This window comes from Onychostruthus taczanowskii, unplaced genomic scaffold (genome assembly GCF_017590055.1).
Source record: "Onychostruthus taczanowskii isolate IOZ18803 unplaced genomic scaffold, ASM1759005v1 scaffold16, whole genome shotgun sequence".
In the NCBI taxonomy this organism is placed as follows: domain Eukaryota; kingdom Metazoa; phylum Chordata; class Aves; order Passeriformes; family Passeridae; genus Onychostruthus; species Onychostruthus taczanowskii.
Window position 1 is genome coordinate 6,646,569 of NW_024498795.1, and position 16,564 is coordinate 6,663,132.

General features: G+C 37.8%; 1 protein-coding gene across 8 annotated transcripts in view; it reads right to left on the reverse strand.

The window, feature by feature from the left end:
- The window catches only part of PTPRM (protein tyrosine phosphatase receptor type M), a 440,735-nt gene that overhangs the window by 70,337 nt on the left and 353,834 nt on the right, over positions 1 to 16,564 (reverse strand). For 6 of the 8 annotated variants that reach the window (XM_041399233.1, XM_041399232.1, XM_041399234.1 and 3 more), the window contains one exon: positions 15,104 to 15,291. In XM_041399233.1, the coding sequence (XP_041255167.1) occupies positions 15,104 to 15,291 (188 nt within the window). Of the gene's footprint in view, positions 1 to 15,103; positions 15,292 to 16,051; positions 16,064 to 16,564 lie in introns of all 8 variants that reach the window. The other 2 variants (XM_041399230.1, XM_041399228.1) reach the window with 1 other exon arrangement.

Below are 16,564 nucleotides of genomic sequence, written 5' to 3' on the forward strand. Positions count from 1 at the left end.
AAGAAAAAGATCTCCTATCTAAAAGCTACATGTCTATTTACCACTTTTGCTGGCTGTCATCCAGTCCCTGAGCTGATCATTTGGTACACTTTCTGCTTTGGGCAGAGCAGTAATGGGTCACAGCAGAGCCACTGAGAACTTCCACAGCAACGGGACCTCCCGCTACTTCAGCATTCAAAAATCTTGGCTCTGGGTTTTAAAGTTATGTTGCCTTTTCCCAGACATCTCTCTGCAGCCTCTCACTCTGTAATTGCTTCCTGTCAATCATCTTCCCTTTGGACAACTGCACACTTACTGGAAAGGTGGATAAAACCTTTAAAAGAATGGTGTTGGTCCTAGACGATTTCCCATCTGTCTGAGAAACTACTCAAAGAATAATACAGAGTACTTAAGAGCACATAAAGATAATCAGCATAGAAATAGTAGAGGTAGTAATGGGATTGACGATGACAAGTGTTGCTGTCAATTGTTAACCTAATTATTTTCAGTTTGCTCACTGTACACTGACAGATAGCAGACCTTCAATACAGCCCCAAGACTACTCGTTAGAACAAACAGTGTCTGCTTAGGCACACTAATGAAGAGCTGCAGCTCACCAACCTGAATTGCCTTATTTTGATGCACCTCCTCATTCCAAGAGAGGTAACCCTGCAGAAATTTATCAACCAGGCTTAAAACCAGACAGTTCATTCAAATATATAATGCACTGAATCCAGGCTACTCAAATGACCCAGGCTCACCTAATGGATAATGGGTAGTGGAAGTACTCTGTGGAAGTTAACAATGAGGGAGGGACAAAAGGGCTTCCTGTCTCTACATGCTCTTATTTGAAGAGCAGTTCTGCATCATTCATCTAACATCTGATAAGTGATACTAATATTTTCTCAGTAGAAAAATAAAATGCATATGTGACAATTCCACTACAGTACATATTTACAGGAGCTTATTGATGGACATTTTGATTGTCCAGATCTCTTTCCATGTAATCACCTATTATATTCCAAGAGAGAAAATTTCAAAGAGCTTTGAGAAGTCTTCTGAACTTGTACTGACCTTGTGCAATACAATGGGGATCTTTGAATGTCCCAGTGCAAGTATCTCTTCCTTCTTATTTATCACTGACACAGCTACATTCAGAGAATACACTCTGCAAGTGAAATAAGTACTGAACTAACTAACAGAAAAAAATCTACCTCCAGCAAAAATGATGGAGATGGAATTTGAGTGTCATGAGTTACTTACTGGGCAGATGTACAACAAGAATGTCTCTTCTCCTCTAGTTTGGTGGTGTTTTAAAATTGCTATGTACAAGTAATGCAGTTTAGTAAATTAACAACCCAAAGGTAATACTCACAGCAGATTCCAGCAAAAAAAACCAAAACCCAAAAACCCAAAAAACAAAACAAAACAAAAACAAACCAAAAAAACCCCACCCAAAAAAACCCCAAAAAAACAACCCCAAAAAAAAAACAACAAAAAAAAAACCCGGAAGAAAAGTAGTAGCATTGTAACAGTCTTTTTTCTAAAGGACAATTAAAGACAGCTAACTGAAAAGTTACTAAGTCTATGTTAACACAAACGGATTATGAGACATGAAATTTAACTAAGAAATAAAAGGTTAGTCACAAAGAGAAAATCAGTGCAAAATACTGTTTATATTCAGAGCCTTGAGAACAGAAAAGGAGCAATCATAGTTCTGCACTTAGATCATATATATGACATTATTCTGTGGATTTTTCCTGGTGTGCAGGACTCTTCTGAACATGTCACCTAGCTACTCTTTTGTTCAGATTCTGATCTTGCTGAGTATCAAAACAATTCTTCAGTAATGAAGATTGAGGTTTAATGACTTGATGTGTAATTTTGGCTTCTGCAATCTGCTTCTTGATTTTATCTTTCGCATAAACTGAACAAAACATAGCAATTTATCAGCTATCTGTGGACATCTCAAGATTCATATACACTGCAGCTCGAAATTTTTATTCTACACTTCCTTTCATTAGAACACTGCACTCAAGCTAGATTCATTGAGGCAAGCCAACATTATAACAGCTCTTTGAATAGCAGCAGATGCCTTTATTTTCTGCATCCCTCTATAAAACAAAACTTTAAAAAATTTGAGTCTCTATATAAATATTTCCCTTAGAAGACAATACAAAGATTCCAGGCATCTGTTCCTCATTAAGCCAATTACTAGTTGTTTAAAATAGCAACCCAGTAAAGTCCGTATTTATTAGATTTATTAATAAACTATTATGATCCAAATTCTGCAAATGGAACAAGATAAAATGATGAAGAGTGAGCTAGATGGACAAGAGCGACCTGGCACTGAAATGTTCCAATCCTGACATTAGGTGGAATAATCAATGTCCAATCTAAACCTCCCCTGGCAGGAACTTGATGCTGTTTACTTTTGTCCTGTTGCTGCCTGGGAGAAGAGACCCACCCTTAGCTCGTTACAGCCTCATTTCAGGTAGCTGAAGAGAGAGGCAAGGTCTCACATGTCCCACTCTGGCTCCCTACCTTGCTCTATGTCAACCTGAATCTTAGTTCCATAAGAATATATTTAAAAGTATATCTGAGACAACACCTCTGAAGAATATGGTTTGTTTTTCTCCCTATTAGGTACTTGAATTTGAAAGCTATCACTCTCTATAACTTCACTGTAGTCATAATAGCTGGCAACTAAACTTGTCATTTCACTTAAAATACAAACACTTAATATGACAGCAGACTAAACTTGAATTCTGGTGTAAATCAAGATAGTTTTTCTGTTTTTCGTTAGAAGGTGCTGCAACTTTCCCAGGTGTAGGCAGAAACTGTATGGTGAATGGAAAACTTCACTGCTTTGTGTACATGAATTTCAGCTTAAATCTGGTGTGTATTAGTGACAATCAATATAGTACTTTGTATAGAAAGATTTTACTTTTTCTTCATGAAAACAGAGAGGAAACCAATCTTTTTAGGACTTTTTTTTCCATATTATTGCACCATTAAGCTTGAGCACTCCAAAACACTGCTGCTCCACACTAAAACAGTCATATGGGTAGCACTATCCAAATATTTCATGACACCAAAAAAAATCATCTTACTATTACACTTCCAGATTTGTCAGTTGGGTTTCCAGGGACTCTGGCAGGAAATGAGTGTAAATACTGATGAAGCACACGCAGATCTCTGTGTCAGTGTGCAGTTAGATAAAAACTTAGTAAGTTCATTAATTTCTTAGCCTTGGAAAAGGACTATTTTAAAAAAGATTCAACCTGATCCCCTACAAGATATTTAAGGCAGTTCCACTGTAGCATACTTCAGCTAAAAGAAAACATACTCCTAGTTATGTCAAAATGAAAGACATGCTTCCCAACTAGACTGTCCTCCTATGTCAGCAAGGTTCAAATATCAATTAGTGGCAGGAATGAAGTGTTTATAAAAAATGTCACCAAAAATAAGAAACACACAGTCTTAATAGCAAGAAATAAAAAGCAATCCACAAAACAGTTAAACTTCAAAGAAGCCATAAATCCTGCACATAGCACAGCTTTTCTAGCTTTCTTTGTGTGCTAGAGATACATGTGCTTAGTAAATACCAGTAAAATAAACACAAATGCTGTGCAAAAAACTGACAAATGGAAGGAAAATATGTCAATCTCAAACAAGATCTACAATTAAACATATAAAAAGCATGAGCAATTTATGTGATTTTCCTTGTATTCAAACAGTTTTGTATGTTCTAGCTACTGTCGCTTCTATAGACTTGATTCACAATGTAACCATCAAAACGCAAAATTCAAGCTGCTGATGTTGTAAAAGAAGAGACAATTAAAAAGTCAGTGGCAAAACTGAAATGTGTAGAAAACGACTAGGAAAACAGCAAGACACCAAATGTTCTTAGATTTTAAATGTGTTTCCCAGTGCAAAACCAAAGCAAACGCTTTGGTGTGGTTTGGAAGCTCAACCTGTTTAACTTCAAAATTCAGATAATGGTGCCCCTTTTGCTCTCCAAAACATGAGAAGAAGTGGTTTACTGCCCACACGAGGAGTTTCACTACCTCAGTGTACTCTAATCAATACAACTCTCTTGAAAGGGTCTAATTAATGGAAATGAGACTGCAGAATAAAGAACTGCTCAGAAAAAAGGTTCAAGGACCAGGCTTTAGCACAGCAACTTACATGCATTTTATATAAAAGTATTTTAAAACGGAATTTCTTTTTTTTTTTATCTCTTTCCCTTTACAGCATCATCAAGCTGCAGCCGCAGTCCTCAGCAGTCCTACAGTCCACCAGTAAGGCAGTGGACCAGGAGAACTGCTAGTAAAAGAACTAGAAAACACTAAGGATGCTATCTGATTTAAGAAGCAGTTTGTGTTCTTTATAAACTGAAGTGATGTTAGTTCTATAAAATTGACTACTAGTATGGGAAAAAAAAAAAGAATTACTATTTCACATCAAACTGTTTATTGTGTATATACAAGAACATTGATTTATTTTTTTTCCTTTTGATGTGAGTTAACAGCCATACTGGGTCAAACCAGAGGTCCATACAACCGATTAGTTTTTCTACAACAGAACTAGTAGCAGATGTTTACAAAAAAGTATGAAGAATAGAGTAAATAGAGAGTGAATCTTTCCCCAGCATATCCTTTTAGCTTCTAGCAATCAATGGCTTTCCTGAGCAATCTCTTCCTCAGCCAGAGACTGCACACAGCCATTGTGTTTAATAATGAATTTTTCCAGCCCATTTTTTAACCCATTTATAATTTTGGCTTCACAGCATCTTGAGGCAATGAGCTCCACAATGTAATTATGTGCTGTGTGAAAAATATTTCCTTTTGTTCATTTTAAACCTGCTGCTTAATAGCTTTGTTGGGTGCTCCTGATTCCCTGTATTATAGGAAATAATGAATAATTGCTATTACCATTGCAGAAGTAACACTGATCTCTGGCACAGCTCAGAATATCCTAAGGGGGTATTAGAGCAGCCAGGAATGAGTGATATTTCACTGTCCTAGAAAGAAAGTAGAGACTTGGTACTGGACCTGATAAAGTGGCTCTGTGTCACTTTTAAGGATTTCCTTACTCATATAATCTTTTCATAGTTTATTATGCCAGCCTTAGGGAAGCTGTGTACAACAGTGTTACACAGAGCATAAAAGCCAGAGTTGCAGTATGACTGGGTGAATGAGCAAAACTACAAACCCAAAATGCAGAGTTTTACTTTAGTTTTCTTTGTCCAGCTTGACAAGAGACACCAATGAAAAACAGAAACAGCTGCAGATAAAAAAATCAAGGCTAAGTGAACAAAAGCTCAGCAGATATCACAGCCTAATGCAGTGGACACTGTTCTGAGATACTTTTGAAGCAAAAAATACACTCAAGTGTTCTGGCAATGACTAATGGTTGACAGCACATGGAAGAGCAATACTGGGATCACAAAAGACTGACAAACTGTTGCATGCAGACTTTCCCAAGATTAAAAAGCATGCGTCTCAACTTGACAGTCGTGCTTAGATTCAGAGGACTTTGGAAGGACACGAAAAATCTAAAAACAGCTTTGCACTACATCTTTTCCCCATCTAGTTAAGTCCCCTCTGTTATTTTCTAACTATTTATGTGGGGTTGGAGGTGGCTGCTTTTACTGAGTAGAGGAAGCAGGATCTAACCTACCTTTCTAACATTTGTTATGTCCCACTGGAAGTCTGTTGCTTGGCCATCATTTTTGGCAAGGAAAAGCACAGAGATGGCTCATGTTAATATTTAGTGTAAACAATCAGAATGGTAATATTACCTCATTTAAAAACTCTAAGCTCTGTGATACAACCAGGTATTTAAGCATCAAAGGCAAAGTGTTCCTGTTGTCATCTCCCAGACTAATCAGAAACTATGCTTACTTCAGGAACCAATACTGCACTGTGTGGAAGCTTCCACTGTCCCAAAGCAAGCAGCAGGAGGCATTCCATACAGAAAGGAACCCTTTGTTCATAGGACAGAAACAAAAATCTACAATTTCACAAAAAGAGCCTTTACTGCAGGCTCTCTTTGCTAGCCAAAGGCAGCCATAGCTATGTCTGCCTTGAACAGTCCCAGCCCATGCATCAAGGAAGGTCCCCACTGCTTTTTATCCCCTTTGGTATGTGGTGTGAGAGCAGAGATTGCCTATCTCTTGGAGACCCAGAACCCCCTCTAGCAGATACAACAACTTCTTTTCTGTAATATATTAAGAACAGTTATTATAGCATAGGCAAACACCTTAAAGCTAGATGAGTAATAACTGAGCTCAGCTGATTTTAACAGAAACACAATCCATTTATTTTTAACACAGACCAAGGCAGAGCACTGTCACTCATTAATCTTTCTTAGACCTTAAGGGGAAGAAACTGCACCAGTTCTGTGGATGGATATTCAAGCTCCTTCACCATTAGATGAGCATGTCTATCATGTCCCTTGTGTGGCTTTCATTTATGTAAACTGTAAAATGTAAAACAGGAAAGAAGGTATATTCAAAGCTACTTCAGTGCCTTAAATCCCTTTAAAACCAACTGAACTTAAACATGCGCTTAAGGTCTTCCCTATCTTGGATTCTAAATCATGTTGTAGACCTAAACCTTTCAGCTTTTGTGTGTGGATTTATGTTGAGTGACTCTGACCTCCTGTTTCTATCTTGTGAAGAAGTGTCAATATTATGAATTTTCATCAGTCTTGAACTAAGCTGCAAACCCAGTAACTCCAATAATTTTACATGGTTGACGCTGCCATTTCTGAAATAGTGACTCTCACTGACAGTATTTCACAAGTCTCCAAAGCCAGCCAGCTTTTCCTTCTGCTCACCTCCTGGGCTGCTTTGTTTCCATGGGTACTCTGGACTTCCCATCAGCTTTGCCCTGGATTTTCTGCCCATCGTTACCCTGCTCATCTTTGCCTGGCCAAGGTACCTGCATTTTCTTACAGCTGTTTAGCAGGCCATGTCCCCTACACCTCTGAAATGACTTGCTGTGCACCCAGGTGACCTCACTATCAATTAACAGGAGAGATGCAGAGCCAAGCAGCTCAGAAAAGAGCACAGCCCCACAACAGGGCAGGCAGGGGCACCACGGAGACGGGGCGTGAAGGGTAAACCAGGGTAGCAGCTATCACACACAGACACAGGCAATGGCAGGAAACCAGCAAGAGAGAATAGAAGCTTGCCAGCCCCCTTGTCTGCCCAATTATGACCTGGCAGATTTTCAGTGGACTTAACACTTCTCGCAGACTCTTTCGGGCCCATCAAATCAGTATTTGTAACCAAACAAACAAACAAACAAATTCCTGCTAGAAAATGATGAGCATCTGTTCCACTGACAGGACAATCACTAAAGCACTACAGGAAACATGCAAGAAGAAGTCATGTATTCCAGTCAGAAAATGTCTTAAAAGATACTCTGAGCCACAGGCTACATAAAAATACAAATTTTCATTTCCTGAAGAATTTGCAAGGGCTACTTTAACTTATTTAAAACCAATGCATTATAGAAAATATTATATATTTTACTTATGCTGTGGATAAACTGATGCTAAATAAAAACCCCAATTGCTAAATTATGCTAATTTGATTTGAAAAGTGTTCCTCTCCCTTTACAAACAACCAGTAAAAATGCTCTGGTCATGAGACAACCAATGGACTAAAATGCCTAATTATTTGTAGTGAATAAATGCAATCTGTAGAAAACACATAGTGAATATATAATTAATAGATTATAATTGCATTTAACATCATTGCATAATTTAAAATGGAATAATTACATGACTGATTTTTTATGTCTTTTTAAAGGGCACTAATAAAATATGAAGAAGGTAAGAAGGCGTATATGGGTAGGAAGTGATGAATAATATCTTGAACATTAAAGCACAATATATTATTCTGTGCACGTAAATAGGACCAATTCATTTTTGCAGGTGCAATGGGAAAAGTATGGTACATCAGCACTTTTCCAAAGTAAATAATATGTTAACTGAAGAAGAGATTACAGATTCTGATCAAATATTCAATGTCTTATTTGAATAATTAATAAGTCAGGCTGGTGCAAATATGCAGCAAATGGCCTGCAATGTTTCAAAAACTTTTCTTTGTTTCAAATCATACTTGTCACTAGCATTTAGAATGTTTAACCTATCACCTTACTGCTGTGAGCATTAAAGCCATTCTTGCAGATTTCCCTCTGGAAATTCACACTATGACTGAAATGACGTTCAGTGGCCTCATTTAGTTTCCTACTGTCGTGTTCAATAGCCCGTAACAATACATAGATTGGCTAAATCTGAAATTAAACCCTGATTTGAATAGGTACAGAGAGAGCATGAACTTGATACTAGCAAAAGCACAGTAGCAAGATCAGTCAGCAAAAATGACTTCACTAATGGACAACCAGAGTAAAATATACTGAGAAGTCTGCTTAGTGCATTTTGACTGTTTCTCAGCCTGTGTCTGCCAAAGGGCATGAAGACAAGACAGACAGGAGAATAATGTTCAACAGATTCTACATGCTAAAATAGTGGAATGGTGTGTGAGTGTTTGTTATTAATAAGAATATACCTCTGTGTACACCCAAACATGTAGGAAGAAAGCAGTACGATGGAAAAGGTTAATTCTTTCCATTAATATTATATAAACCCTGTGTTAATTACTTGGACTTATCACATGTGGATACAGGATTTTCAAAGATCTGCTCAGTCAACTAAGTTGGCAATAATCACTGAAACTTTGAAACTATTTCTTTTATTGCTCCAATTTTATACTGCACACACCCACAGATCTTTCCAGAATAAACCGAGAAAAATTTTGCAATGTCTTCAGAGAATAAAAGATCCTAATGATGGAGTCATAGGTCAGTAAAAAGGGGAGGAAGATTAAAACCGCTTGTGAAAGACTGCTGTGATGGCTGGACTCAAGATAGGGAAAAAACCCACAACCATCTTAAGCAAATTGAAACTTTATTACCATGGGATAATGAAGTGCCAGAGGCACATCCACAAAACTGCATGCAACAGTTAAAATCATCCATTTTAAATGCTTATGCAGACTCACTCATTAAGGATCAGGAATAAGATCAGAGGTGCTTATCATGCTTTAAATTTGCTTTAGATTTTCAGTCCAGCTATGCTAAGATACAAAACAAACGTCTGCTAAATATCTGATCATGGAAAAGACTCCCAGGGCATCTTCAGTACCAAGAAAAATTACATGTTACAGCACATTTTTTCTTGCTGACATATTTTGTATTCATTCATATGTTTGCCTCAGCATGAACCAGGACTACCAGACTCAGGAGAAGCAGTGAATGACTGAAATAGCTGCCAGAGTTTCTACATAAGAACAACCTGCAATTGTTTATCCATCCAATTGATCAGCTTAAGAATCTATGTCTCACGACTTTTGAGTGGACCAACATTTTTCTGAATGGATCAATACCACCAGTCTCTGTTTTAACTGCTTAGAGAGTCAAAGATGCACTTTAAAGCTACCAGGCTTTCCTTAAAACATGGTCTAAACTTTACATACAAGACTAAGTCTGGCAGACTTTCATGAAGAAAAAAATTTGGCTGAATTAGGTATCCTTGCTCTTGTTAGGTGTCCTTGCTGCCTGAGATCACACACAGTTCAGACTGTTTAGGCAGCTGAGAAGAAGAAAATGAGACGTCCATACCCATGTAAATCACAGACTGATCAGTACCAAAAATAGCTGAATCACAGCATGAGCAAACAGCTGCCTACATCTCACTGAGAGTAATCCTAAGGATACTGGAAGTGTTCTACTCTATACACCTCTGCGATTTTATTATTCCAACAGATAAAGGCACAAAGCCTTTCTAATGAAGCCATGACCTGCCTAAATCTAATTTCTGTGATAAGAATAAATTCTAATTAAACCTGCTTAAACAAAACAAATTAGAGAGCTGTTTCTGCATATACATGCACTTTTATTTAAATTGGAGGAGAATGCATTTAGGAAGAGTGGGAGAGGGAAACAGTGTGATTTAGAAAGTTGTGCGACATCTTGATCACTGGGCAGTTAACCACACTGTGACATAAAGCAGTGTCACATGAATGATATTAAGCACTACGGCAGCACTTCTCATCTGTGTGAAATCTGTTAAGAAGAGAAATACAGGGTGATAAAGGATAGGTTTAGAATTGCAAAAAAACTAGCTGACAACAACAGACAGTCGGCAAACTAAGCGTCCTTCCTCTGAATGGAAAAAACCCCAAACTGCCATACAGTTAAAATTGCTGACAACTGATTCTGGCTGATCAACATATGGAAGGCCATTTAAGTCTTCTACAAGATTTAAATAGATATTGCATACACTGGGAAGCTGTCACTACTAACATAGGCTATCCACCAGTGAATGTTGTTTCAAGTTTGGGATTACTTTATTTCAACAATTTGGTATTGATGTGGAGTACCTTAGGATTTACAAACCAAAACATGCTTTGTGGATAAGGCAGTTGCTTGTTTTGACTACTTCCTTCAGCCTCCCTACATATGATCTCCACAGTGCCAGGTTTTCCAGTGCTCAGGTGTCGGGGATAATCCCCACCAAGAACAAATTACTTGGTATTGTTGGAAGGATTTTGCAAATTCCGCAGCAGTGTGAAGAAAGTGGTTATGTCCAAACAAAGTTCTTTGATAAAGGAGGAGTACCTGCCTCATGCAAAGGACCTCTGTTGGGGTTATCCCTTGTCGTGTAAGAGAGAACACTTACACAGTAATATATAGCTTAACCAAGCCACTGCAACTTTCTAATATTAAAGATTAACACTTAAACTGGGCATTCTGCAACTGTTTTGAGCTCCATCTGAACAGATGAAACTTGAAAAAAAATTATAGTAGTGGTCTCTCTGGATGAATATTTCTAACAGTACTCCCTGCCATTTTCAAGGACAAATTCCCACTATTTCACTTCTATCTCTTTTACATTTATAGTGCCTAATGAGTTTTCCCTTGTATTACAAAAACAGAAAGAGAGAAACAGTTACCTGCACCTGGTTCTTGAAGACACAGATGCTGTCCTTCCTGTACTTACACTGTGGATTAATGCCCCCATGCTCACACAGTGTTCCACAGTCTTCCTGTTTTCTGTGTAACTTGTGTCTTGTGGGATAAAAAGAAACCTGCACTGATTACGGTACTGACTGTCTCAGCTGGTGTTTTAGAATATCAAATAAAATCAGAGAAAAAGGTGTGATAAAAATGTACAGGTTGGAGGTGAGAAAGATTAGCTGGAGTCACAAGGAACATGCAGGAAAAAATAGGACCAGCTGGGTCCTACCAGTAGCTATAATAACATTAAAAAATACTCAATTTTCCTACAATTTTCAAGATTTCAGAACAGGGCCCCAGAAGCACAAGTCTTAAAAGCGTTATGTGGCAGCAAATTTGTCTTCCAGCTGGAACCAAAGAGAAATAAAAGATGCAACTGGAGACTGGGTTTGAGTGACAGGATTCTAGTCTGTTATGGCTTTGCATGACAGCAGAAAATGGAAACTATACCAGACTTCTTTCAAAGTCAGACATTATTCTAAGAGTGGTCTAGAGAAAAAAAAAATCAAAGTAGGCAACTATGGGGCAAACATCCTCCATGAAAAATTTCCTGCTTGTCTGTAATACTTTCTGCCTCCCCAGACTAGGATCTGTATGTCTACTGGTTTTCCCTGCTATTTTGTTTCTTGAAATAATTTTGTATTTATACCAGATATTCCACTGGCCAATGAATTTTTTTCAGTGAGTTGGGTTTTACTGATGATTGTCATATCTGCCTTAGCATATCTGCATTAGCAAATCTTCTGAAATTCATTTAAATGACTAGACTGCTATTAAGACAGAATTTCTTTCATATCCCCAATTATTTTCAACACTCATCTTCAACTTCTCTTTAAATTATCCATATTTTTGTAATATTTTTAAATGCTATTTTTAAACACTTTTACCAATCTCTAACAGGTGCTAAACTGAAGTGCTAAACTGAAATGAATTGTTTAACACACATTAGATAATATATTTCATGTTCCTGACCTTGACAGGCACCCTGAGCCTGTATTCATCTATTTAACTATGATAATTTAGACATTAGTACAGTTACACTGGTGCAACACATCAAAATGAAGGCCACGCAGCACAGAAGGAATACATTCAGTGCAGTTTATCTTGACAGTGTAGGACATTATTTTATTTTAAATAGTAGTGGTTTAATGACATAAAATAATGCCCGGACTGAAACAGTTAACTGCCAGAAAACCTAGAGAAAGGATCTGTTCTACAGAAGGGGAGGAGAGGGAAGATGGGACAGATGATAAGAAGGAAAGCCTTAAAGATAAAGCTACATGGAGGAACCTTTTTTTAAATTCTGTTATTGACACAGTCCTGTTAGTGACAGTAAGTGAGGCTGATCTGAGCAGGACATCCTTTGCAAATCTTGGCTTTTCAAAGGAACCTCTGCTTTTGAGATAATGGAAGCTCAGAACTCCCTGTCATGGAACATAATGTGAAATTGATTTTTCAAGGCTTTATCCACACAAAGTTGCACTGGTTTAATTAAAGGTGTGTTTTCAAATCAATTTTGTTAAACCAGTCCAAGCTCCTGCGTGGACACTCTGAAATTGATTTGGAACTGTCTTATGTCAACTAACCTTAATTTGGCAAAGAACCACTTTACACTGAGTAGTCACCAATTTAAGTTGATCCAAAAACAGGGTTAAAAATAAAACTTATCTGAAATCATAAGACTTTAATGATTTATCTGTTTCTGCCCTAGCTACGCCAAACCATGCTAACCTCCAGAAGCCTAATTGATCTGTTTAGGAAGCAGATGAACTTGTTACTTGGATTTATGGCCCTTTGACAATGGATGTTTTTGAGAAAGGATATAGTGAAATCCCTGTTAAGGTACTGAGTCTAAAACCAAAAGGTGACATAGGGAAGGAGGAAGATGTGATGAATTGAGGAAACCACTTTTCCTTTTTGTAGTTACTTTGTTTCTTTAATGCAGAAAGAAGATGAGCAAGGAGGCTCCTTCATGACCAGGAAAAGCTCTCCCATGCTATAGTACTTGGGAACAGATTAAATAATGCACAATCAGTGCAGGGGTACTTGGGAAATCAGGCCAGTGATATCCTGTCAGTCTAACATCTAACACCACTGGAACCAAGCGAAAATCTCTCCTTTCTTAAGGGTCTGGCAGGGGATAGAAAGGATTTTAAAGATCCACTGCAGACTAGCTATGTGGAAATTTCCCTGAGGTTTCAAGATTTCTGCGCAATCTTGATCATTCGCACTCCACTAGGCTGCAAATGAAGGTTTGAATTTAAATTCCACAGCTTACAGAACTGCATTTGTGTTCTTTCCTTACACCTGAGAAACAGAAGGGAAAGCAGCAGTGAAGTTGCCACTGGTGTGGCTCTAAGGACATGTCTGCATGTGCTCTGGTTCTACAGACAGGCACGGTATCAATCTCTCCAGCCAAAAGCAAGGGCCTGATCCTTCTTGTGGGAACAGGAGCCTTCTTCCAGGAGAACAAATGGGTAAAATCCTGCAAAACAGGGTGTTCCTCCGAGCTCCTGAGTATTGGGAGCTATAGATATTCAGTATCCCAAGAGGGTAAATCCTAATGCAGAGCTGAGCAGTGAGCAAGGAAGTACTAGCCTGCCATTGCTCAAAGACGATTTTTCAACATTCATCCTTTTCATCAGTTATGCTACACCAAAAACTTCTGCATGACACTAGCAGGACTCAAAACTACATATATGTGCTTAGATGGTGAACTATAGCTCAAACTATTGAGAACAGTGGCCCTAATTATTAAGTTTTATTTTAAAGCACTTAAAACTACGCATGACAGCAAATGCTCTGTATCCTTGCACTCCTCTGAAGTGCTCCTAATGGATAATGTGCTACTTTACTTTCTGTTCTGTTCCACAGATTTATTTTCATAGTGAATCCTGTGTGAATTTCTCCTGAATCAAACTCCCTGGTGAGACTATAAAATCCTGCTGTCTTGTTAGAACAAAAACCATCTATGAGACTTCATTCAAAACAAATCCCCTGTCAAACTATTCATTCCTTTTCTCTGGACATTTATCGTTCTGGTAATACATGAAGAAGAAATTCTTTTGTTGTCTAGTTCAAATTTGTAAAGAGGACAGTATCAGTCTGACAGAAATGTAAACAAAGAGATTTGCAACCTTTGCAGTGCTAGCATATATTGGACAGTCATTCACTGCATATGGAGGAAAAACAGCATTACTGCAGTAGCTCAATGGAAATAACCCTCAAATATATAGCTAGCTACAGTTCATTGTGATTATAACAATTTCCATATATAGAGGAGTTTTTCAGTTCCAGCTTCACTATTTTAAGTCCTCCTTCCCTGCCACTATTAACAAACTGCACCCTGACATATTGCATCTACTGGCATTAGTCATGACTATACCTACTGTCTGTAATGGGATGCCATTTATCAGCTTGGTAGGCTGAAAATTAAGTGATTTTCCTGGAAATTGTTTCTCAGCAGCATCATTTGATCCACTGTAGTTAAAAAGTCATGCCACTGGTTGCAATATAAATTTCATTTTACAGTTTGATTTTATTTTTTTTTTAAATAAATTAATTGTAGTTTTCCTCTAGGCTAAATGCTGGTATAAAAGGTTTTGGTTGATGAGCAAATCTTTTCCAAACACAAGAATTTTCAATTCCATCACTTTTAAATAACAGTGGCATAAAAAAACCTCACAGGAACAAACTTGTTTAAGTCAGCCACACAAATGAAAGTTGACAAGTGATTAGGTCCTCCTGGGAATTAATTGTTTTCTATGTTCCAGGGGAAAAAATGTCATCAGTGATTTTGGAAGTGGCCTGAAGCATGGGTTTTGGAAATCTAATTCTACAAATACCAGTTTAAACAATTATATATTTAAGCAATTTTTATAATGCAAAGTTGGCATGACAACGCGTGAAATTAAAAAAAACCCATCTCGTAAAATGCAAGCAGCACGCACACTGGTAAAATCTCAGCATCAGACACATACAGCCAACAGTGCAGAAGACACGATCAGATCCTCAGACCTGACACTTACTTCATACTCCTCTTTGAATCCATAGCCTTCTGCACATTTCATCTGGGTGATGTGCTGCAGCAAGTCAGCTACACGGATGGCTGGATGGAGCTGTCCGGTCTGGTAGGGCACATCCACTGGGTCTCGCTTCTTATAGGTATGGGATTGCACCAGGCTGCTTGTGTCACTGACCATCGTGTGGGTTTCATCTAGAAAAAGAGTATCTCGTCACCTACTGGCTCATTTTCACTTATTAGAAGAAATAGAAACTACAAAGATTTCTAGAGGAATGGCAGAAATCTGACACCATCAGCATTGGCTCTGTCTGTGAGGGCTACACCAGAAGAACAGTAAATCCATGAGCAGTTTACACACGGAAATCGCAAGACTGATTGGAATGAGGCAAAGTCCATAGTTCTACAATGGAAGCATTGCAGAGCAGTCCAAACTCTAATATTGTTTTAAATGTTGCTAGCTGATTGCAAACAAATTTTAAAACAGGCATTTCGTTTTAAACTGCGTGGAAGTTTCATTCTGAAACTTCAACAAGTCCCATGGAATGAAACCGGACTTGTATTTTTCATAGACTACTAAAGTGCTGTATTTTACACTGCAAATTTAGAGCAAATGTTTGGAGTGAGCAAAATAAAAAGATGCACAAAATGGCTTATGGTTTCATCAAGCTAGGACTGCAATGGTAATGTAGATCTGAAAATGACACTTGGAGACAAACTACAAGAGGACAAATGCAAAGGATCATCTGGTAAGGAAAAAGGTCTTGACTGACTGCTGAACATGCTTTAGGACCACGGTGTATCATGAGCCACCACATTAGGCATGGAATGTTATATGTCAACTGACATGCAAGCCAACAAACAGGAGACCCCCGTGGGCTGGTTAAAATTTTTATGAGACACAAACTTCTCCCAACCCTCCACATCTCTTCCATGGGGCAAATGGGCAACTTACCATTGATTGGCACTTTTAAGAAGATACATATCAGGAGAAAAAAAAGAGGAGGAGAAAAAGGAAACAGGGCATAAGCAACAGTACTACATTAGTAATTACAGGTAATTTTATGTTTCTAATTTAGTCTTTACAGAATGATTCCCTAAATGAGCCAGATTCTGATCTCAGTTTCACAGTAGAAATTAGATTTACTAAAACCAAGATATCACATTGTGAGTCAATTCACACAGATGGAACTGAGATCAAAACCTATACTTAGAAGTAAATAGATGTGAAAGTGCACTCTACCTAAGGAAGCAGTATGACTTGCTTCCTGTATAGACAGAATTCTAAAAATTTATTCAGACTTGGCAAGAGAAAAACCCACCCCAAATTCTAAGGTCCAAGAATCATCACAAATATTTTATCTGTTTGCTCAAATAATAATTTTATGTATCTTAGAGTTTTTTAATTTTAACCAAAATTGTTAATTAGGTGCCTTGATTTATTCAAGCTATTCCTTCCTGAGTGAAT